The 25,188-nt window shown below is 40.3% G+C and overlaps 2 protein-coding genes across 2 annotated transcripts; one reads left to right on the top strand and one right to left on the bottom strand.

The window, feature by feature from the left end:
- Nucleotides 1-9,292: 9,292 nt before the first annotated feature.
- On the bottom strand, nt 9,293-10,932 carry LOC141638163 (putative F-box protein At4g22030). Its single transcript, XM_074447578.1, has one exon. The coding sequence runs from the start codon at nt 10,930-10,932 to the stop codon at nt 9,634-9,636; it is 1,299 nt and encodes a 432-aa protein (XP_074303679.1). The 3' UTR covers nt 9,293-9,633.
- Nucleotides 10,933-18,060: 7,128 nt separating this feature from the next.
- LOC141638153 (putative F-box protein At4g22030) lies at nt 18,061-19,302 on the top strand. Its single transcript, XM_074447569.1, has one exon. It carries the CDS (start codon nt 18,061-18,063, stop codon nt 19,300-19,302), a length of 1,242 nt encoding a protein of 413 aa, XP_074303670.1.
- The last annotated feature ends 5,886 nt before the right edge of the window (nt 19,303-25,188 follow it).

Here is a 25,188-nt window from a genome sequence, read left to right as displayed (position 1 = left end):
GGCTGTTATAGATGTCTCCCATGGTCGTGTCGAGATAGGGTTTCCCTACTCAGTTTACTGTTCATTGTTAAGACATGGTTGTTTTGGTGAATATTGTTATCTGCTGATCATCGGAGTATGAGTGTTGTGGTGACGGTGTTGGTGTGGAGATGTTGTGACGGCTGTGATGTTGTGTGATTGTGATTATGATTGTGGTGGAGTCACTTGCGGGAGTGGCTTCACACCCTAGTTCGCCCTCCGTGGAACCCGCCACGGGAGGGGATGTGCACATTAAGGGACATGGATTGTTAGTCGCTCGTTGATGAGCTGGACAAGGTGGGATGGGCTGCGGTCACTCACTGGCGGCGAGGATTACCTGTTGCGATGGGTAATCTGGCAGGGCTACACACTTTGGTGTGTAGTCGGTTATTGTGCGAGATCGGGAGACTGGGTTAGAGGATGATCAGCTGGTTACATTGTTCACCTGTTTTACATTTGATTAGTCAGTACTGACCCCGTGTTGTTTTGTGGTATCTGCGGTGATCCATTCGGGGATAGTGAGCAGTTGGCTTAGCAGCTACTGTTGATTGTGGCTGCTAGGATTGGAGGGATCGAGTCATCACGCTACCAGTCTAGAAGTGCTATGTCATGAGTGTTGTAGTTTTATCTTTGGTATAAAGAGTTTGTATTTAGTTGTATTGTATAAGGTACATTAATATTTTATAATTGTTCTTTTATTGTCTGATTTGATCTACTTCCTCGGGAAACCGAGATGGTGACACCGTCATACACTGGAATGGTCCTTGGTAAGGCGTCCTGGTGTGCGGGGGTGTTACACACAACTCAGCCATTTGTCATCCCGTAAAAGGATAGAAGCACCGTTATCAATAGACCAGGTGAGGTGGTTTTTGAGGGTAGCCCAGCCCACCCCAACATTCCTCCAAATATGGGAGCCATAGGAGAAGGAGCGGGGGAAGGGGGACAAGTATTTGCTATGGATGGCTTTGGCACTCAGGGGGGATTTATCGAGGAGGAGTTTAAAGCTAAGTTTGGTAGAGAGAGCATCATTGAGCGGTTTGATGGCTCTGATGCCAAGACCACCGAGGGAGAGAGGATGGGTGACGAGGTCCCAGTTAGCAAGATGAAGCTTGCTAGCAAAAGTACTAGACCAGAGGAAGCTTCTAGTAGCTCTATCAATGTCGCGAAGAATAGAGGAGGGGAGACGGATGCATTGCATCACATGAGAAGGGATGGCATTGAGGGTGGACTTGATGAGACAGATTCTATCGGCTCGAGAGAGGAACCTAGTATTCCAGGTGGCAAGCTTGATGTGAATGTTATCGAGGATAAAGTGAAGGTCAGATCTTTTGGGTTTTTTCCCAAGGAGGGGGAACCCAAGATAAGTGCCAAGGTTGTTGGCCCTTTTAATATTGAGGGCATCTTCAAAGAGTTTTATCTCGGAAGGGGGGGAGGGGGGTGTTCTTGGAAAAAATGAGCTTGCTCTTAAGGCAATTAATTTTTTGCCCAGAGGTGGAGCAGAAGGAAAGGATGGTGTCTTGGAGGGTTCAAAGGTTCCTGTCCGTCGTCCTCCCAATAACAAGGATGTCATCAGCGAAAAGGAGATGAGAGTAGCGCCGCCTTTCCCAAGGGGAAAAGGAGTCCAGTCGTTATCACATCAAGCTTGGTGGATAAGGTTGGAAAGGGCTTCCATGCAAATGATGAAAATATAAGGGGAGAGATGGTCTCTTTGGCGGATTCCACGGGAGGGAAGAAAGTTATCGAGAGGGGAACCGTTAAGGTTGACATGAGCGGAGACCATGAAAATGCAACTCATGATGAGAGCTATAGTTTCCTGGTCAATGTTGACAGAGAAGAGGCAGGTTCTTATGAAATCCCATTCAAGCCTGTCAAAGGCCTTCTCTAAGTCGAGTTTGAGAGCGAACCACCCAAGCTTGCTTTTGGAAGAGTGCATCGAGTGAAGGATCTCAGAAGCAATGATGAAGTTTGTGTCAGTTCCCCTTCCGGGAATGGAGCGGCCTTGGTTGAGGGAGATGATATTATGCATGTGGGGCTTAAGACGGTTGACAATGATTTTTGTGACCATCTTATAGGTGGTATTACAGAGGCTGATGGGGTGAAAGTTGGTAATGAATTGAGGGGAAGGAATTTTTCGGATGAGGGAGATAGTTGTTAGATTTATGGTGATGGGGACAAGCTTAGTGGAAAAGATGCGTTGGATGAAGGGGATGATGTCAACATTAACTACATCCCAACAATTTTTGAAGAACCAGGCTTTGAGGGAGATAGTTGTTCCATTACTAATTGCTAACCAAAAAACATAGTTCTTTGATAATTCCCAACTATCATTAATTTAAGATAAAATAGAAAAAAATGATCTTTAAAAGCACAAAATTTACTCTATAATTCTATAACGAAGAATATAATTTATACTCCTTTATAAACTCATAAATAAACTGAAAGAGTTGCTTACCATATTTTCTTTGCACAAAATCTCATTTGTGACGGCACGTATCCGTCACTTTGGAGTGACGGATACCATTTTCCCTCACAAATGACCCAAATAGAGGAGAGAGGGAAGCACATGGGGGTGCCCCCACCTTGTCCCCCTATTCGTTTTGTGAGTGTCATTATCCGTCACTTGCTCCGACCCGTCTTCAGCAAGACTAATTGTTTTCTTTGATACCACTTAACATTGCTAGGAGTATTATCTGTACATGCAAAAAGAAAACATAAATAAATATCAACAAAATTAAGAATACAAAATATAACAAATAGAAAAAAAAAACATATTAATGTTACATTAATAAAACAACTACCACTACTACTATTGTAAGTTAAATTTTAAAAAAAAAACATAATGAATCAACTATTGCGTTCTTAAGGGAAAAAATCAAAAAGGAAAAGGAGAAGCTTTGAAATTGAAAGTATAAAATTTGGATTGAAACTTTGATCGTAAAGGCAATATATATATATATATATATATATATACAAACAGTTTGAGGTTGATGTAAATACTACTCCGTAATTAAGTCTTCATACTAACATAATTGATACATAAAATATTTATTTAATTCAAACGATAAAGTTCAATATAATTCGGTACTTTAATTCATATAGGATTGGGTAGTTAATAGAATTGTTATACGATATTTTTTTTAGTTATAATTATTTAGCATTATTTATTAGACTGAGGCGTTTGGCTAATGTCGAAGACTCTATAATCGCTCGAAAAAAGCTTCCTTTTATTAATATAGATAGATAAATAGATAGATAAAGATATAGATATAGATTTATCATTATCGACCGAAACAACGCTCGCAATGTTCAAGGAAAGATCCTCGACCCACATAAGACTACCTTGTTATCTTCTCTACGAACAAAAGAAAAACAACTACCATAAACAGATTATAAATAACAAAAATATTCTCAAAAATTAAACTAATTATATCGTCTCTAGCTTCCACTTCTGCGAAGATGCCATGCCACTTTGCTTCTTTGAGTCCGGTTAGGACCGCTTAATAGCACATCCGCTCCCTCCTTTTCTAGCCCCCTCATCACTCTCTCATTATCTTCCCATAATTTTTGTTAGGTACGAGTATGTTATAGCTAATCTGAGTTAGTTAGTTTGTTACAAGTTTGTTAAATGCCAGCTGTAAGTTAGTTACAATAGGCTGTTAAGATGAGTTAGTTAGCCCAGCTTGTCTATAAATACCTTCATGTAATCATTGTTTCAGCATTCAATACAACAATTACATTCTCATTCTCTTCTTCTCTCTTTCTCTTCTATCTCTACAATAATCAATTACTCGAGCTATCAAACTTAGCTCCTGTATTAGTTCTGGGTTTAGTACTCGAATTATATAGAATTCCTGTACTATAACATTGGTATCAGTAGTCTCGATCCTGCGACCTAAGGTGCTACAATGGCGAAAGTAAATAAAGAATCTGGGAATGAATTGGACGACAAATTAAAGTCCTTACAAGAGCAGATTCAGCAGCAATTGGAGGAACAAAATGCTCAATTACAGCAGCAAAACAAGGAATATCAGCAACAAATGGCAGAATTAAGGGTCGAAATGCTGCAATTTATGAAGCATATGGAGAAAAGATCCAGAATTGGGGATGATGATGATGATCCTGCCAGTGTTCATCTTTCTAAATCTGGGGGTTCCAAGTTTTCTGAACCTGCACACAACAAATCCTCTTATGGGTATGCTCCTAAACTACAATTCCCTACTTTTAATGGTTTAAGTGCGCGTTCTTGGGTGAAAAAGTGCAAAAGATACTTTGATTTGTGCCAAATCCCAGAAGAACAACGAATTGATTTGATGTCCTTACACATGTTAGATAAAGCAGAAATTTGGGTAAATAGTTATTTGGGCACTGTTAAGCAAATTGAGTGGGAAACTTTTGTGACTGATTTGTATGCAAGATTTCCTGATAATCATGAGAATAATGTTGTTGAATTGTTTAATAAATTGGAACAAACTGGATCTTTGGAGGATTATGTGGATAAGTTTGAATCTTTAAAAGCATTTATGTTGCAAAAAAATAAGTGTTTAACTGAGAATTATTTTGTGGAGAGTTTTGTTGGAGGATTGAAGCCAAGTTTAAAGCCATTTGTTAGAGCATTTCAACCTGTCACCATTGCTAAGGCACTTGAACTTGCTCGTTTGCAAGAAGAAAATTTGTCCATAAAATTCAATAAATTCAGTTCCAACACAAAATCTTTCACAGCAACTACAAAACAGCCCCCTTTGTTACCTACTCCTTCATTTTCCAAGAATACTTATACACCCCAACCTCAAACAGTGATTTCTCCTCATAGTGTGGGTTCATCAACTGAGAAACCATTGAAAATGCCTACAAGGAAGGAGATGGACGACAGAAAGGCTAAAGGCCTTTGCATGTATTGTGGTGATCCTTATACTCCTGGCCATCACCTTATACATAAAAAACCCACCTTGTTTTGGATTGAAACTGATGATCAGGAAGACTCTCAGGATGATTTTGAGTCTTTAGATGAGGAGGAAGGTTTGTCTGTGGCTTGCATATCAGCAAATGCTATCACTGGTTCAACTAATTTTCAAACCATGAGGGTCACTGGATTTCACAACAAAAGACCATTGCAAATTTTAATTGACAGTGGTAGTACTCATAACTTTGTGGATGAAGGGATCATACGAAACTTGGGTGTAAAATAGAGGAAATTACCCCCAAGGCAGTTAAGGTGGCAGATGGGAAACAAATTTTAGTGAAACAAATTTGTAAAGGATTTTCATGGAAGCTCCAGAACACCACCTTCACTTCAGATTTGATGGTTTTACCCTTAGGCTGTTGTGATATTGTCTTAGGGGTTCAATGGTTGTCTTCTTTGGGACCAATCGTTTGGGATTTTCAAAAATTAACAATGGAATTTCACTTACATGGGACAAAGCATTTGTTAAGGGGTCTTGCACCAAAAAAGTTTAAGTCTGTTAGTGGGAAGCACATGAATAAATTGTTTGATCAAGAGGGGCAGTTTGCTTTACTTTGCAAGTTTGTGACATGCCATCCTCATACTGGATGAACAAATTGAATGCTCATCTTGCTAATGGTTGCCCCCACAATTGATAGTACAGGTGCTATGGATACCATACTAACTAAGTATGGTGGGCTGTTTGAGGAACCCACAACACTACCTCCATTCAGGCCTCATTTTGACCACAGAATTCCAAAGAAAAGGTTGGTTCTCACCCCGTGAATAAACGGCGGCCTTATAGATACCCTGTTTTACAAAAGAATATCATTGAAAAAATGGTGAATGAGTTGTTAGACAAAGGTGTAATTCAAACCAGTTGCAATCCTTATGCCTCTCCTGTGGTTTTGGTGGGCAAGAAAGATGGGTCATGGAGATTATGTGTGGATTATAGGGATGTAAATAATCAAACTGTGAAGGATAAATTTCCAATACCTCTTTTGGATGATTTATTGGATGAACTTGGTGGAGCTAGTGTATTCACAAAACTGGATCTCAGGGCTGGTTACCATCAATTAAGAATGCACAAAGAAGATGTCTACAAAACAGCATTCAAGACTCATGAAGGGCACTATGAATTTGTGGTTATGCCATTCGGACTTACTAATGCTCCTGCCTCATTTCAGAGTCTTATGAATTACATTCTAAAACCTTTCCTCAGGAAATTTGTGTTAGTCTTTTTTGATGATATATTGATCTATAGCAAGGATCATGATACTCATTTGAAACATGTTGAGAGTGTGTTTTCTGTGCTCTTATCCAACAATTTATTCCTGAAAAAAAGCAAGTGTGCTTTTGCTGTTGCCAAGGTTAAATATTTGGGACACTACATCTCAACAGCAGGAGTTGCCACTGATCCAAGTAAAGTTGCAGCAGTTCAGTCTTGGCCTCTTCCCTCTACTTTGAAACAACTTCGAGGATTTTTGGGGTTATCAGGGTATTACAGGCGGTTTGTCAAAGGCTATGGGCAGATTGTCAAACCATTGACTGACCTACTCAAGAAAGACAAGTTTTCTTGGAATAAAGAAGCTAACACAGCCTTTGACACCCTCAAGACTTTGCTTTGTGAATCTCCAATACTTAGACTTCCTGATTTCAATGAAGAATTTGTGATTGAGACTGATGCTTCAGGGCATGGTATTGGAGCTGTTCTTATGCAGCAGGGTCATCCTTTGGCTTATATCAGTAAAGCCTTAAGCCCTAAGAACCAAGCTAAATCAGCCTATGAAAGAGAATTGATTGCTGTGGTTTATGCTGTACAGAAATGGAGCTCTTATCTGCTTAATAGGCATTTCATAATTAAGACAGATCAAAAGAGTTTAAAGTATCTACTGGAGCAGAAGATTTCAAATCCTTCTCAACAAGACCTTATGACCAAACTCATGGGGTATGATTTTGAGATACAGTATAAAAAGGGTTCAGAAAATAAAGTAGCAGATGCACTGTCTAGACTGACCAGCTCAGATCTTCAATTAATGGTCATTAACGCAGAACAAACTGATCTCTATCAAAAGGTGGTTGAGTCTTGGGAATTAGATCCTGATTTGAAGAAGCTTATTACGGACTTAAGCACAAATCCTGATCTCCATAAGCATCATACATGGTGTAATTCCCAATTAAGGAGAAAAGGAAAATTAGTGGTGGGACTTAATATTGAGTTAAGAAAAGAAATTTTAAAATGGTTTCACAACTCGCCCGTGGGAGGACATTCAGGCAGGGATACTACCTTGCATAAGATTCAATCCTTGTTCTATTGGAAGGGTATGAAGAAGGATATTCACGAACATATTCGTACTTGTGATGTGTGTCAGAAATGCAAGTATGATAATGCTAAGTATCCTGGCATGTTACAACCATTGCCAATCCCTGAGACTGTTTGGTCTACTGTTTCTATGGATTTTATAGAAGGCTTACCTACTTCTAACGGGAAGAATGTTATCTTTGTGATGGTGGACAGGTTGAGTAAGGCAGCCCATTTCATAGCTTTAGCTCATCCTTTTTCTGCAACAACGGTAGCCCAGGCTTACATGGATAATGTTTTCAAGTTACATGGTTTACCAGACTCTATTGTAAGTGACAGAGACACTATCTTCCTTAGTAACTTCTGGACTGAGTTGTTCAAAATTCAAGGTATTGACTTATTACGATCAACTGCCTACCACCCTCAAACGGATGGTCAAACAGAGGTGGTAAATAGATGTCTTGAGACCTATCTAAGGTGCATGTGTCATGAGCATCCTCACACATGGAGCAAGTGGCTTCCCCTGGCTGAGTGGTGGCATCTCACTAACTTCCATTGTTCACTTCATACAACTCCTTATGAAGTGTTATATGGTCAAGCCCCACCACTCCATTTACCCTATTTGCCAGGTTCTTCTCTCAATGACACTGTTGACAGAAGCCTTCAGCAGCGAGAACAGGTTATGAGAATGCTGCAATTCCAACTTCAGAAGGCTCAAAACAGAATGAAGCAGCATGCAGACAAAAATAGGAGTGAACGTGCATTTAATGTTGGCGATTGGGTCTATTTGAAGCTGCAATCTTATAGGCAAATGTCCATACAGCAGCGCAGTAATGAAAAGTTGAGTCCCAAGTATTATGGCCCTTTCCAAGTCGTGGATAAGATTGGCAAGGTTGCCTATCAGTTGCACCTTCCTTCTTCTGCTCAGATTCATTCAGTATTTCACGTTTCTCAGTTAAAGAAATGCCATGATCCTTCTCAAGCAGCTGGTGTCTTACATGCCCTCTTTCATGATTCTCGCCATACCTAAGGAGCCTGGCTATCCTAGAAAGGCGGCTGGTAAAACGAGGCGGAGTTCTTTGCTACGAAAGTTTTGATTAAATGGCTAGGATTTCCTCCAGAAGATGCTACTTGGATGTTTTACAATGATTTTGAGGCCCAGTTTCCTAATTCTAATCTTTGAGGACAAAGATTTTTTTGAAGGAGGGAAGACTTGTTATAGCTAATCTAAGTTAGTTAGTTAGTTTGTTACAAGTTTGTTAAATGGCAGCTGTAAGTTAGTTACAATAGGCTGTTAAGATGAGTTAGTTAGCTCAGCTTGTCTATAAATACCTTCATGTAATCATTGTTTCAGCATTCAATACAACAATTACATTCTCATTCTCTTCTTCTCTCTTTCTCTTCTATCTCTACAATAATCAATTACTCGAGCTATCAAACTTAGCTCCCGTATTAGTTCTGGTTTAGTACTCGAATTATATAGAATTCTGTACTATAACAGTATGATTTAGTCCACACCGGCCAATGTGAGTGTGATTGTTTGGTAGAGATTTGAGGGTAAAATTAATTATTAAGTTAGAATTAAAAGACACTAGTTATTCAATTTTATTTATTTTCAAATAAATGAATTAACTTTCTCATTTACTTTTACACTAGTCAATTAAGTTCATTTCAATGTATTCGTTCTTCATAATTTCTATTATTCCATTCACCCAATTTAGTTGATTGAATTAATCAATGTCTCAAATCAATTAATTCAATTTTGAAAACTTATTCGAATCCAGCTCGTTAATTTTCAGGTGAAAGACAATATCTAACTAGATAATGATTTTTTTTAGAATAACTAGAACAATTTAAAACTAACATATTAATTTTTAAGCATTTATTCTTTAACTATTTATGAACTACCGAATTGGTATACGGTTGAATTTTCCTGTAAAAGAATAATGGTAAAACAACTAATGAAACACAAATACAAATACAATGTAGATGCAAACTTCAAGCAAGTTTAATCTTTCAGTAAGTAAAAGTAAGAAATTAAGGTTACGATTTCTACAAATATTATTCTTGTCCTTTTTACAAGAATGTACAAATCAAAGATAAATAATGAAAGAATAAATAACTTTAATAATCTAAGAATCAATTAGTCTTGCTGAAAACGGGTCAGAGCAAGTGACGGATAATGCCACTCACAAAACAGATAGGGGGGACAAAGTGGGGACACCCCATGTGCTTCCCTTTCTCCTCTATTTGGGTCATTTGTGAGGGAAAATGATATCCGTCACTCCAAAGTGACGGATATGTGCCGTGACAAATGAGATTTTGTGTCTAAGAATAAACCTATCTAGTTGACTATACATTGTCCAAAGCCAAATCAAAAGAGTTTGCTAGCAAACTCTCCTTTAGGACTTCCATCCTCACATAACCAAGAACAATTTGATTCATTCACAAAATCCCTAAGCTCGGATACACTTCTTCCCAATTTCAAAGCCATTTTCATTTCAAACAATTCCCCATTTTCCCTCTTACCTAAATCACTCTCTTCAACATTATTCTCAACACTTTCTTCCAATAAACTTAAAAAACCAGCACAATTCCTATACATCTCAAATACCATCCCTACTTGTCCACCATGTTGTACACTATTCACCACACTAGCCATTGACCCGGCCGCAGCCGCCACGAGCCCCGCCCACGGACCCCCATGTCCGGAAAAGACCGACGACACGGCCGCAACCCCCATGAGTGTTGGACCTACTTTAGCTAAGATTTTATTAAACTTCAATGCTTTATTCCCTAGTCTAATGTAATCCTTTTTGTCCCTTCTTTCTATAACTCCTACAATATCTCTCAATTTTTCCTCTAAATCCTTACTCCATCCATTTTTCCCATCTTTCGTAATAACACCGTCAACTAATGACGGTTTATTACTCGAATTAGGCCACCAAACCGCGGGCTTAAGCGTCTTAGGGTACTTTTCAAGCATGGCACCTAAGAGAGGAAGAGGGTACGCTCTATCCAAAGCTAGAACCTTCGCCATAGCGTCTTCAACGTATTTATCATTGATGTTTTCGAGTGTAAGTTGGGTTTGGATGTCGGTTCGTAGTTGTTTAAACAACCGAACAGCAGTCCGTTGTTCCTCAACCAATTGAGAAGGTTGGATTTTGTTCATAAGTAAGATTACCCCAGTTGCAGTTGAAAAGAGTACTACCGAAGATAACTTCAACGGTAATGTGTGGTTCCCGCCCACGCTAGCTACACCCGCCATCGTTGCGGCCGTTAACGTGAGCATGTTTAGTGAGTTTAATAATAATGCATTCCAATTCTCACGTTGTTCACCAACGTTATGGTGCATCTCAATTCTATCTAATACCGCTTCAAGAACAATGTGGAGCTTAAGAAGCGTCTTTGTCACGGTATTAATATTAATACCGCCGCCATTGTTCGTTGTGTTATTCTCCAACGGGAGTGGTGTAGTTTTCGTGTTTTTATTGTTGATGAAGATGGTGTTTGATCGATTTTGCTCTCTCGATCTTTTATCTGAAGGAGATAATTGTGGAATTGATAATACGGATCTAATCGTGATCGGACGGTTAAATATTTGTGGTGTTTGGTAGGGTGGCCTTGTAAGTAATGTCATTGATGATGACCAAGAAGGTAAGGTAATAACCATACTGGAATTATTACGCTGTTTTTCAATATATAAACAGGCAGGACGATTAATGTTAAAATTAAATATACGTGGTTGTTTTAAATTTGAATGACGAAAATAATGTTATTGTTGTAGGTTTAGATGAAGAATTGTTTTGGGATGATAATGAAGGTGACCTAATATATATATAGGCGAAGCAATGCAATTAAATAAAGTTGGTAAAAGAAAGGAAGAGCATGCGATTGGAAGATGTTGACCGGTGGTTGCTTTGACTAGGCACATAGAATGTTAGAATGGACCTTTTCGTACTTTTAATTATTTTGTCAAGCCTTGACCTTTTGCATACGCCATACGATCATCTACGACACATTCCGATCAAACCTGTTAAGTCATTTTCATTAGTTATTCTCCTCTTATAAGAGCTTGTAATCAATTGGTCAGGTTAAAAACTGGTCAGGTTGATTACAAGGACTTCATTCATTTGGGTGGCTAACATAGTAACATTATTATATTACCAGCACCGTTGAGTTCAGTTCGAATTATTAATGTTACGGTAAATTAAAACGAGTAGTTTTTTATTTAGATTGATTGATTTTGTCAAGTTATAACTATTTTATTAGATGATTCATTCCGGTATTGTATAGTTGCACAAGACATTAGTGCGTTAATAAATTATTGTGTCGGTCAAGATTCCGTTTATGTTGTTACGGAGTACTATTCAATTAATTAACCATATATTTTTAACTAGAAGTGACCAATCTAGCTAGTATGTAGGCCGGGTTAGCACGACCTTCGTTCCATCTCCCATGCACGGATGCGTGACTGACCCGACTTTCCACCTTCCCTTAATCCCTAACACGGTATGTTTCATCTGCAACTTGTCCAAACTATTACAAGTAATAAAGAGGAAAAAAAAAAATTGTCCAATGCATCAGGCCCTACCCACCGAAAACCCAAAATTAGTCTGAATCAACTCTGAGTCATTCATATTCGGGCTGCCCCCGCCTTCCTCGCGCGGACCAGTCAAGCTGTGACCACGCACCGTTTGACCTATCCAATTTTCTTTTTTTTTTTTTTTTTTTTTTTTTTTTTTTTTTTTTTGGTCAAAGGGAACATTATATTAAAAAAGAAGCAAAGAGTTCAAGTACATCATGGAGGGGGGTCGGGGTTAAGAGGCGTGCAAGCCTCTAAAAAGTCAAGAATACATAAGTTCGTAACAAAAGATGGGGCAAGTTCCCAAATAAAACATCCATTAGCAAGGCTTGTGTCCGCCGCGGAGAATTAGGCGACAGCATCCGCAACCCTATTAGCCGATCTCGTCTCAAACACAAGCTCCAGTCTTGGTGAAGCTTTTAATAGTTCCCTATACTCAATGATGATGTTAGCAAGGGGACCGCACGGATGGTCCGAGCTAAGAATAGTCTTTACAGCATTAATACAGTCAGAAGCAATCACAAAATTATCAGTGGACAAAACGGCAAAACGGATCCCTTCTCTAATAGCAAGGACCTCACTAAGAAAGGGGGTAGTAGCAAAACACCGGCTAGACCACCCATGAACCCAAGAGCCAATAAAGTCCCTAACAACACACCCAAAACAAGTAACCGAGGAGGAGGGGGAGAAGGCCGCATCTACATTGTATCAGTCCATTAACTATAATAGCATTTTGAACAAAGTAGTAATGGATTTTGAATTCCTTTTACTATTGATTATTATTCAATTTTATATAGGATAAGAATTGAAGTTATTATTTTTTTTTTTTATTGAGTCCATTGATTTGTTGCATGTTTTGACTTTGAATTGATATGCATGTTTACTTATCTTACATCTTTGTAGATTTAGTTATGACATAAGGAATGATGAATGCTTACAATTTAATTTAATTACTTTGTTTTTGTAGTAATGTTGAAAGAAGTTGTACTTTGCTGAAAGATTATCACTCTAGCTCAGTGTAGTTGCATCCTAATTTTACTTTCAACAGTTTGACTTTCTGAAAAAATATAAAATCAACATTCCTTGATAAGTAATAATCTCAAAAAGGAAGATTTCTTTTGGCTTGATAACCACGGAATGACAATTAATTAACGAGAAATAAGCAAGTCAAAGTGTAATTAGATACTTATCATGATTACAAGCTTTATATTTGACAGTTTGAGTGTGAAATCAAATGGGATCGTTTTATCCCATTTGTTGGCTATTTTGAATTATTTAGGGTATGTAGGTTTAAGACGGGTCAAATATGTTGATGTGGTATAAAAAGAAAAAGTAGAATACATAGGAAAAAAATTCAGGTCATATATGTTAGGGAGGTTATTATGTTACGATAGAGTAAAAGAGATGAAATCTTCGAATTAAAGAATATTTACGGATAGAATAAAAGAGAGAAATGGAAGAAGTTATCGGATAAACTTTCTAGTAATAATGGGCATAAAAGAAAACTTCATATAGAGAGCAGTTTTTTTTTTTTTTTTGACAGCACATATAGAGAGCAGTTAGTGTTGTCACTTGTGTATGATGGTTTTATACAAAGATAACATAGAACTGATCAAAACATAAGTATATCAATGGGCAAAATAACTATTAAAAGAATCATTTTCCTATAAATATATATGAGGCAATCTTATATAAGTATTTGTGTATATAGAGTTGCATGAATTATTTTTAGTCTTCCCTAATAGACATAAATAATAGACTTAAATATCAAATGATAATTAAAGTCATAAATAATAAGAGGTAATATTCATAACCTGAATTTAAATCTTGATAACATTTTATGTCCTTATAAGCGAGTCTCCTCACACCAAAAAACACTATTAACACTAATATTTATTTAGTCTTGTACTAGTACTCGTAGTATTTATTTTTGGTTAAAACACTTGCTCTCTTTATTTAGTCTTGTACTTAGTATTTATTTTTGGTTAAAATATACCATCACAAAAAAAAAAGAAATGAAATAAAAAAGACGAAGTGAATAATGACTAGTACGCAGGAACTATTTTAACCTTGCTATTGACCAGCTGTGACCATATTATTGGGAATCTTAAAAATAACAAAGGTTCTGTTTGGCAAAACTATATGAAAAGGTAGCTGAAACCTGAAAAACTAATGAAATCTGAAAAAGTAACTGATAAGGTAGCTGAAAATTAGGAGCTTATAAGGTAACTGATTATATAAAAATGTGTTTGGCAAACTAGCCGAAAAGGTAGTTGATTTTGGTAAAATGACGTAAAAAGATATGAAAATTGTTTAATATTATAGAATAAAGGGGTACAAAATAGAAAATAAGTCATTTCAGGTACCCGATTTCTCAAATGTTACATGTGGTAGCATTTCATTTCAGGTACTTTATTTGATCAAATAAGTTACCTGAAGTGTCGTGCCAAACGAGCCTAAGTAAACGATAGGAACTAAATACAAATTAATTAGAATCAATTTTCACAATTTAGCGTAATTCGGAAATAATTTTCTTTAATGTTAGGAGTATTGTAACTCAACAAATTGTTTAATTGTTTGAGATCTATGGTCGACTTGTTCTACATCTTGACTTGGAATTGAATATAGACCTTTGTATATTTGAATAGAACGGGAGTCTGATTTAAGACTTTTGACAATGATGTGTGTGATTTTATTAGGTTTTCAGGTGTCTTTGCACTAAGCTTGTCTTCCATATCAAAAAAAATCATATACTATTACAAGTAAATCAGTAATTTTAATTTGTTCGGAAAAATTCGTATAACCCATGTATTTTTCATGATTCAATTTACTTTGAAAGATGAAAATTCATCTAATTAAGTTATAGTATTATGTATTTTTCCAAATCTTTCACAATCGACTAAATTCAAAAGGCCGTTCATATATCGAAAAACATGGAGCTTTTCACTCTTCATGCATCAGTTGAAAAACGATATAACGTGCAAGAATTATGGTGGTTCAAGTATCTACCAATGTCATCCATCTCGATGCACCGCCGGACCCTCTTCGTTCTATTATGCGTGAAGACCTTCTGTATGGAGCGCTTTCTCTTTTTGTTCCTTAGTTCTCGGGCTTAGCCCTATTATGTGCCAAAAAAACTTGACTACATGCGGTAGGATAGGGCGCCACCCGGTGACGCCCAAATTGGGTGCCACCCTCTCACAACCCTTTTTAATTGAAGGGGTCCCCACTCACCCCATGTGAGAGGGTGGCACCCAAATTGGGTGTCACCGGGTGGCGCCCTTTCATTTTCCATATATAAAACCCTAAATAATAAATAAATCATTAAATAATATTTGTGGAAGTTCATATTTCAAGGAACAGAGATTTTATACTCTTTCCAAATCCTATGCAATTAAGTAGTACTAATCCTACTCACAAAAAGGTCCCTTTTCCTATAAAGAGAAAATATTATGTGTAGTATATATAATCTCACATCTTCTCCCAGTTTAACCTTACAACAATCTTCTTTTATCACCAAAAATTAATTTATTGAACTCTATACGAATATAATGTCTTCTACAAGGTCTCATGATTTAACTCGCGAAAACCGCCGGCCAACACGTCAATATTATGGGGGGAGACGATTTTATGGTGGGGAAAATACTTCCATGCACCCAAGAGTTAATGCTCCAAATAGTTTTGATGCAAATCCCTCTTTTATGAACCCTATGGCGCCTCCCCATTTGCCTTTTGGTTATCTCTACCCAGGCATGCCAATGATGATGCCGTTTGTTGCACCGGTTCCGTTTCTTCCTGTATTGGATTTTGGGCTACATTATAAGATAATGGAGCAGATTAATTATTACTTCAGTGATGAAAATCTAGCTAAGGATGTATATTTGCGTCAGAGAATGAATAAAGATGGATGGGTTTCCATTGCCGTAATTTCAAATTTTCCTAGGGTTAAGAATTTAACGTATGACAGACGCTTAATATTAGAAGCTATGAGGCCCTCGACTGTAGTCGAAATACAAGGTAATAATATCAGGAGACGAGGTGATTGGAGGAGATGGGTATTACCATCCTCCTTGCAATTCCCATCCTCTTAAGCATCGCAAAGAGTTTAGAACTAGCAGATTGATCACACGGTCGAATCAATAATTCCTGTGCTACAACATTACAATGCAAAGATTGTGGGTATATTATTATTTGTTGGATTCCTCAATAATAGTTCTATAGTCTATGTCTTAATAACAACTTTGTATGTTGTTGAACACTAGGAAAGGTTTCATTCTCTTTGCTATGCTTGGCACCCGAGTTTGAGCCTCTTTAATCCATTTTGTATATAATGAAGTCGAAAATAAGTGAAATTAAAAGACTTTTTATTGGCTAGTATGTATGGTACCGTGCCGACTAAAGTGGCAAACAACATGAAACTGTAAGAAAGCACCAAAACTTTCTATAAAGAGTGGATGAAATTAACATATTTTTATGACACTAGTAATAATCAGTTTGAGATTGGGGTAAAGAATTTTGCTTTCTAATTTCAGTTGAGGAAGGTAACCAACCATATGGCGTAGGACCTTTAAGATAAACAAATCCAAGATAATACTGATTACTGTAGTTTAATTCTCATCAAATCGTAGGATTAAACAAATAATTAAGAGGATGGCTGTCATCCTGATTTAGAGGAAGGACTTAAATGACGGCTGTAATCATATTCAAATTAAACTTTTCTTATTTCAACTATCAAGTAGCTTTGCCTAAATGATTTAATAACATTATGAGATGTAGATCTATACGATCAAGACTCAAGAGAATGTAGATAGTCTAAAAAATAAAAATAGTTAATTAACAGAATGAAAAGAATGTAGCTAGCCTAGACCTGGCCACGGCCCATGGGTTGAATCTCTCGGTCTTATGGATAGGGACAAGCCGACTCAAACTTAACTCTAACTCGACATGATACGCTTTTGGCCGGACCAAGCCTTGCATGGGGGACACATGTCGGGCTTCATATGGAGACAGGGGCTGGGCCGAGCCGAGCCAGGTTGGCCCTTGTTATTGGTCAGCTATAGTAAAAGTTGCGAATAATAGTAATCATATTTGCAAGAATATTACTCCCTCTGTCTCAATCAATTTATTCACCATTTATTAAAGTACCTCATAAAAAATATAAAAAAATAAACAGGTAATTGAGGTATAAGATGTAATAAGAGTGTGATCATATAACAGACTTATATTTTGAATGATTTTTTTATATATATATATATATATATGACATTTTATTTTAACGACATTCAAGCATCCTAACTGTATATGAGTGGACCGGGACCAGATCATACAAAATGGACCACATTTAGTTTTTTATGCATATTGTATTTAAAAAACAATAATTTACGTGTTATTATAAATTTATTATTTCAAAATATAAGTAAATATAGTTCATCCGAATTATAAATACCAACTAACGAAACAAAATTTATAATTGTTTAAAAGAATATATATTTCATATTATAAACACCTAATATATATACTACTCACTGTTTAAGGAAATAGGAAAGAAAACACTGAATTGGAGGAAGTATGTATTAAAAGTCAGTTCGATCTGTGGTACGGTCCACACAGTCCAATCGATTTGGTACAGAACTACCGGACAAAAAATCGAATGAACCAAAATTATCGGACCGTGGCCAGACCAAGAATAAATTGTGTCACCCGATTTGATTTTCGCTGCGGATCATTGAGTGAACAGCCCTAGTGGTGACAAAGCCTAATTAAGAAAAGTATTATTAAGCTTATAGCCTTTATATTAGAACAAATCAAAGAACTCAAAATTTTACTACACCACCATATATTGAACATTGAAAAGACCAAGTTAATCCTCTTACATAGCCATGAATAATTGAATAGTGGTGGACCTTGTGATGTACCAAGTACACAAGGAATGAACAAGTCTAAACCAAGGCCAAGTCAAAACCAAAAAAATACATAAATTTGGTCAAGAATTTCAATGTTGACCCATTTTTCTTCTTTTCTACCCCATACTATATATACACCATTCCTCCGTCTTTCTAGCTCATAAATTCATAATCCACAAAACCAACTTCTCAAAAACCAAACTTTCTCACAACAATCAAACACCAAAAACACACCGAAAACACTAAAAACAGAAACAAAGAAAAAGAAAGATTTCATAATTACATTCATATTATTTCCGTCCAAAATATAGTCATGGTTTCATTACAAGCTTGCACAAACCTCTCATTATCTACAAACCATCTCTTTTCGACCCGAAATCTTCAAATTTCGAGCATAAATCGACCCACAACTTATCTAAAGAAACCCATGATTGTAGTGCCAAAGCTACCAAATATTGATCTTACCAAAAACCTAGTCATGCAGGACATAAACGGAGTAAAGACAATTACGTCTAGTCCAAAAAATATGACGACCGATAAAAAAGACGACGTAAAAATCAAGCTTTACGCGATTTTAGAGGCGATTTCTGATAGAATTGAGATGCATAACAACGTGAAAGAGCAACGTGACAATTGGAATTCATTGTTGTTAAACTCTATTAACATGATCACGTTAAGTGCGGCAACAATGGCGGGTGTTTCGACCATGGGAAAAGATAACTTGGCGTTGAAGGTATCTTCCGTAGTGTTATTCACAGCTGCAACAGGATTGCTTTTAATTATGAACAAGATTCAACCTTCTCAATTAGCCCAAGAGCAGAGAAATTCGGTTAGGTTGTTTAAGCAGCTTAAAACACGAGTCGAGACCACAATGACTGTAGGGAACCCGACCCGTTTAGACGTTGACGGGTTTATGGAGCAAGTATTGGCCTTGGATAGAGCGTACCCGCTTCCCCTATTGGGAGCGATGCTTGATAAATTCCCGGAGACGTACAAGCCAGCTAGATGGTGGCCCACAAGGAAACCGTCGTCATTGAATAAAATGACGTCGTTTGGGAGTAATGGTTGGAATAAAGAATTGGAGGAAGAAATGAGAGACATTGTTGAAGTGATTGAGAAAAAGGACATTGAAGATTATGTCAGGCTAGGTACCAAGGCATTGAAATTAAATAAAATGTTGGCGGTCGCGGGCCCGGTGCTTACCGGGATTGCGGCCGTTGGGGCAGGTTTTGCCGGGCATGGGGCCGTGTGGGGCGGGGTGGTGGCGGCCGTAGCCGGGTCGATGGCGGGTGTTGTGAACACAATAGAGCATGGAGGGCAAGTAGGGATGGTATTTGAGATGTATAGGAATTGTGGAGGGTTTTTTAATCTTTTGGATGAAACAATTGAGACAAGTTTAGAAGAAAGGGATTTTGGAAAAAGAGAAAATGGAGAATTGTTTGAGATGAAAATGGCTTTGAAATTGGGAAGGAGTTTATCAGAATTAAGAGATTTGGCTGATAAATCTAGAAGAAATGGAGGGTTTGTTGATGAATTTGCAAGCAAACTTTTTTGAAGCAAGATTAGGGTACATATTTACTTATATTAGACGATCTTAGATGTAATTATCGGAATTCTTTCATTCTTTTATTTATTTTGATCATGTACAAAGATGTAATTAGAGAGGGTTAGGGTTAGGGTTAAATCATTCTTTCATATGTTATGATCATGTACAGAGATGTAATTATATTAATTGATGTAAATTTTTGAACTAACATGATATTTAGGGTATAATCTCTAATTTTGCAAGTGATCTTGAATGTAAATTATCTGGATTTTGAACATATGATATCCGAAGATGGTTTTTTAAATATTGGTTTTACCTCAATTTATAATTCTTATGTAACCTATTTAGTGATAGATGAACCATCTCAACCAAAACCTTAAGGTGATGGTTAATGTAACACCCCCGAAGTTCCAACCCAACCTATAAAACATGAACACCTAACACATTTATTAGAAGTACTGTAAAGTATTAATGTTTACAACAATCCAAAACCAAACTGATGGGGCATATTCTGCACCCGCTGACCGAGTCAACATATTGAGCAAGGTCAAAGATATCCACAGCAAGTCAACGTATCAGACAGCCTAGCCGACTCAGCTTGTCGGCCTGTCACTTGGGTCTCGGCTGGTCAATCAGCCAGCCGGGAGACATATCCGCGTACTCATATCCAAGACCCCTCGACCGGCCTGCCATGGGTCCATCGGCCGAGGGTAGAACGGTCTTTCCACCTGTTAGCCACTTGGCCACTTGGCCACTACGTGACAAAAGGTGAAAGTCTATAAATACTCCTCAACCCTCATTGAGGAAAGGATCCGAAAATAATCAGTTAAACACACTAATCTGGTATAAACTCCCTTATCTCTCTACAATATATTTTGTGCCAAGTAACACACAACTTAATCCCTTTTAAGTTTACTGACTTGAGCGTCGGAGTGAGTTCGCTCGGTGCCAAGCCGAGTCCTCAGTTTGTTCATTGTTTCAGAGAGGCCGAAAGGAAGAGTCAAGCAAAGTCATCATTCTACAAGCTTACGTGGTAACAAATCTGCTCCGTAATCACACCCGGAACAATTGGCGCCGTCTGTGGGGAGAGCCATACTAAAAGCTAGTCAAATCCCTTATAAAAAAAAAAAACAAAACCCACCCAACAAGCTAAGAAGATGTCAAAACAACAAGAAGTAATTGTGAGCGACGAAACTGCATTCTACCAGGATGACACAGTCCTTTATTCTGAGATCGGGCAGTCCCCCACCAGTAGAGTAATTCAACCGCGTACGGGGATGCCGATACTACTGGCTGAAACACCACGTCTGCCGCCATGTCCTTGTCATGGGACATGTGGTCGATGCGACCAAACCGGTGTTCCTGACTGATGGGTAATACGCCGATCACCCCGCCGCAACGACGGTGACGGCACACCCGCAGTGACCAGGGCCCCCATAAAGTGACTCCGATCAACTTGACCGGAGCAATACAAGGAGCTGAGCATGCAAGGACGCCGGCGGTGCCCGTGGTGTCAGTGGCAGACCAAAGTCCTTCCCCACCTCGCGGGAGGACAGCGTCGCCGCGACAACAACGAGGCCACGCGGCAACAACGAGGCCACCCCCGAAGAAATGAAGAAAGAAGTCCGACTATCCAAAGTCGGGCAACAAGAAGCCCTTCCCGCTACGAGGAGAGAAGCCGGACTAGGGTTGCGAGGAGCCGATCGCCACGCGTCATTCAACACGTGGTCAGACAGCCCCTCAGTGCCTACGTCCTCGGAGTCTCCGTGCCAACCAAACTAAAGCTGCCGTCCCTATCATACAAAGGGGATAGCGACCCAACCGACCATGTCGAGGCTTTCGAGTCTTACATGTCGGTATGGGAACAACCTGATGAGGTATGGTGCCGAGTCTTCCCAACGACCCTGCATGGGATGGCCCAGAGTTGGTACAAAGGGCTAATGGTTCGGTATACTGCTACGCCGACCTAAGGGATAACTTCATAGCCCAGTACGCCTGCAACAAGAGGAGGGCCGTGGAGACATCGGATCTCCTCACTATCCGACAGGGGGACGACGAGTCTCTACGAAGCTATGTGAAGAGGTTCGACGCAAAAGCTCAGCAGATCCGTGAGCTAAACACCGAACTGGCGGCCTTCGCACTGATGAAAGGCCTCCCGAAAGGCGAGCTCAAAAATGACCTGATCAAGTGTGAGGTCCTCAATCTGGACTCCGCCAGAAAGATGGCTGACCAAGCCGTAAAGGTGGAGGATTACCACAAGACCTGGGTAGGCCACAGTGAGGCCGGGCACCCAGAAAGGAAGAGCCGCCGGGAAAATGCAGATGAAGATCGCCGTGACACGAATCGGTCACGGTCTGAGAGATTTAATAAGAAGCAGAACTCGGCGGGCGCCGGGGGGAGTTCGGGACCATACACCCAGAAGCGGTACCACGGTCTTACCCCCCTGGTCAAATCACCGGCCGAGGTCTTTGCCCTGAGCAAGAATGAAGGGCAGAAGTGGGCAAGACCCCCCAAGACAAAGGCGGAAGACGACGCAAGCCAATTTTGCGATTACCACGGCCAGCCCGGCCATAAGACCGACGACTGTCGGCATCTGAAGAACGCCATCGAGGAGCTGATCCGAAAGGGGGCCCTCGGCAAATCGTGTAGGCGGGGCCCCGGAACGAGCTCCGACGGGCGAACAGAAATCGATATTCCGGAGGATGGGAGTGATCCAGGTGGTTACCGGAGGAGACGAGAACGGAGGGTCAGCTAATGGGCACAAACGGCACCTAAATGAGCTTTACCAAGCCATCAACTTTGTGCCCACCACAGCGATCCCCGCTTCCACCGTCCCCGATATAACCATCGGAAGGAAAGACTACGAAGGATTCGTAGCCCCGCACAAATGACCCGACCGGTGGTCCACCCTGGACATATCCAACCACTTGGTTAAGAGGTGCCTAATTGATACGGCGCCTACACGAACATCATGTTCGGGAATGCTTCCTCAATCTCGGTCGAAGATTGAGGACCCGAGCCCCCGCACCAACCCACTATACTGACTTCTCGGGGCCGGTCTGTACCCCCGGGTCAATCAGGTTGCGGTGATGTTCGCCAAGACGAGGCGGCCAAGAATGTTTTATCGAGTTCGTGGTCATTGACGGTTCGTCGCCTACAATGTTCGATAGGCCGGGTTACTTTGAGCGAGGCCGACGCTGTAATGTCCATCCGGGCCCTGACATTGATGTATGTCTCGGACCGGGGGGAGGCACAAAAGCTCGTCTCAAAGGACGAGAGAGACGAAGTTGTCAATGTCCAAATATCTGACAGAGGGTGTAACATGCAATCCCTCAAAGTGGCAAAGAAATCAGAGAAGAGGAAGTGCCCATCCTTACGACAGGAGGGTGATCCGATGAGCACCAACAACGTCAGCATGGTCGAGGGAGCCGAGACCGAGCAAGTGGAGATTGACCCGGACGCATCAGAATCGCTTGCGGTGTCGGCTTGGAGCCAAAGTTCAGAGCCGACCTCCTAGACCTGCTGAGGAAGAACAAAGACGTCTTCGCGTACTCAGCCGCCGAGATGCCAGGCGTGAGCCGAGAGGTGATCGTTCATAAGCTGAACGTGCTCTCCAACGCTCGCCCTGTCAAGCAGAAGATGAGGAACTCCTCGGCCGAGAAAGATGAGGCCATCAAGGCCGAGGTAGACAAACTATTAGAGGCAGGCTTTATCATACCTTGTACTTACCCCGAGTGGCTAGCAAATGTTGTAATGGTGAGGAAGTCATCGGGGGGGAAGAGGATGTGTGTGGATTTTACAAATCTTAATAAAGCATGTCCTAAAGATTGTTATCCCTTGCCTCGAATAGATAGTTTAATAGACGCAACGGCAGCTACACTATCTTGAGCCTCGCTCGACGCCTTCTCGTGGTACCATCGGTATTCATGGCGAAGAAGACATGCCTAAGTGCGCATTCATCACCATACACGGCACATACATGTATAAAATGATGCCGTTCGGTTTGAAAAACGCTGGCGCAACTTACACTAGGCTGGTGGACAAAGTGTTTCAAGATCAAAAAGGGCGAAACATCGAGGCTTACGTCGACGATGCTATTGTAAATAGCAAGTCTGACAATGAGCACTTGGCCGACTTGAGCGAAACATTTTGTTCGCTAAGGAAATACAAGATGAAACTTAACCCAATGAAATGCAACTTCGGTGTCCGGGCGGGTAAGTTCCTCGGCGTGCTTGTCGGCGCCGGGGAATTGATGCCAACCCGGAGAAAGTCCAAGCAATATTGAACCTACCGGAGCCGAGGAATCGAAAAGAGGTTATGATGTTGACCGGGAGGATGGCGGCTCTCGCCCGTTTCATTTCCCGGTCGGTGACACAAGAGCACCCCATTCTTTAAAGTGTTAAAGGGAATAAAGACTTCAGTGGGGAGGAACGAGCACGACTTTCGTGCAACCGAAAGCTGAACTTCAAACTCTCCCAACCCCGTCCAGGCCGATCTTTGGGGAGACGCTATATCTATACATAGCGATTACCTCGGCCACGGTCGATCTTCGTGATCATCGAGAAAGAAGACAAACAAAGAACACCCAATCTACTTTGTCACCATACATTGTTGTTCGCCGAAAGAAATTACCCACGATTGAAAAAGCGACCTTTCTTTGTCGTCGTTGCCGCAAGGAAATTGAAACCTTACTTCGACGCACATCCCGTGACGGTCTTAACCGACCAACCATTGGAGAAAGCATTGGAAAAATTTGAACAATCCGGCAGGCTCATCAAATGGGCAGTAGAGCTATCCGGTTTCGGCATTCAATACAAGCCGAGGCCCTCGATAAAGGGGCAGGCACTTGCAGACTTCCTGGCCGAGTGCACATGTCAAGAAGAACCAAACCCCGGAGTATGGGAAGTATACACTGACGGGTCCTCCACGACGAACAGCTCAGGAGCCGGCATCCTTATCATCAGCCCAAACGGGGACGAGTTTGAGTACGCCTTGAAATTTACCTTCTCGGCCTCAAACAACGAATCCGAATACGAGGCGGTGATAACGGAGTCGAGCTAGCTAGAGTGCCGGGAGCGAGAACACATTGTGTTGAAGACATACTCACTATTGGTGACTAACCAAATCAGAGGAGAGTATGAGGCTCGAGACGACGGGATGGTAAGATACCCGGAAAGGGTAAAAGCCGACAACTCGCTAAATTGAAATCTTTCCAAATCCAATCGTCCCAGTGTCCGAGAACAACCGAGCCGACGCTCTCTCGAAACTTGCCAGTTCAAGCATCAAGAATGTCACCGGGACCGTCTTTGGTGGATATCGGAATGCTAAAAGCATCACTGAGACCGTCGGCATGGTGGGCGACATAGAAGACGAGACGACGTGGATGACTCCGATAATGAAATTCAAACTTACAAATGAGTTACCGGGAGGACCGCATCTCTCTCCCGAGAAAGATAAGAAGGATCGCCGCAAGGTACTTAGTGTTTGAAGGAGAATTGTATAGAAGGTCCGTAATAAGGCCACTTCGAAATGTGTCGGCCAGTACCGACGCAGAGCTCATCTTGTGAGAGATTCACGAAGGCATCTGTGGACATCACATGGGGGCAAGAACACTAGCCCACAAAGCTCTCCGAGCCGGCTACTTCTGGCCTACCATGCTTGAGGATTCCAGAGCTAAGACCAAGAAGTGTAAAAATTGTCAGATGCATGCTCCGGTGATACACGCACCTTCCCGAGACTTACAACCAGTACTTAGCCCCCTACCATTTGCACAGTGGGGGATGGATTTATTAGGGCCATTTCCGACGGCCTCCGGAGGAAGGAAGTACCTCATCGTCGCCGTTGATTACTTCACCAAATGGGTAGAAGCTGTCGCGGTACCTGCCAAGACCACGG

The sequence above is a fragment of the Silene latifolia genome, chromosome 2 (genome assembly GCF_048544455.1).
Source record: "Silene latifolia isolate original U9 population chromosome 2, ASM4854445v1, whole genome shotgun sequence".
In the NCBI taxonomy this organism is placed as follows: Eukaryota; Viridiplantae; Streptophyta; class Magnoliopsida; order Caryophyllales; family Caryophyllaceae; genus Silene; species Silene latifolia.
This window is presented reverse-complemented; position numbering and strand designations above follow the sequence as displayed.

Coding starts and splice junctions, on each gene's coding strand:
- LOC141638153 (XM_074447569.1), top strand. CDS start 18,061: ATGGTTTCATTACAAGCTTGCACAAACCTCTCATTATCTACAAACCAT.
- LOC141638163 (XM_074447578.1), bottom strand. CDS start 10,932: ATGGTTATTACCTTACCTTCTTGGTCATCATCAATGACATTACTTACA.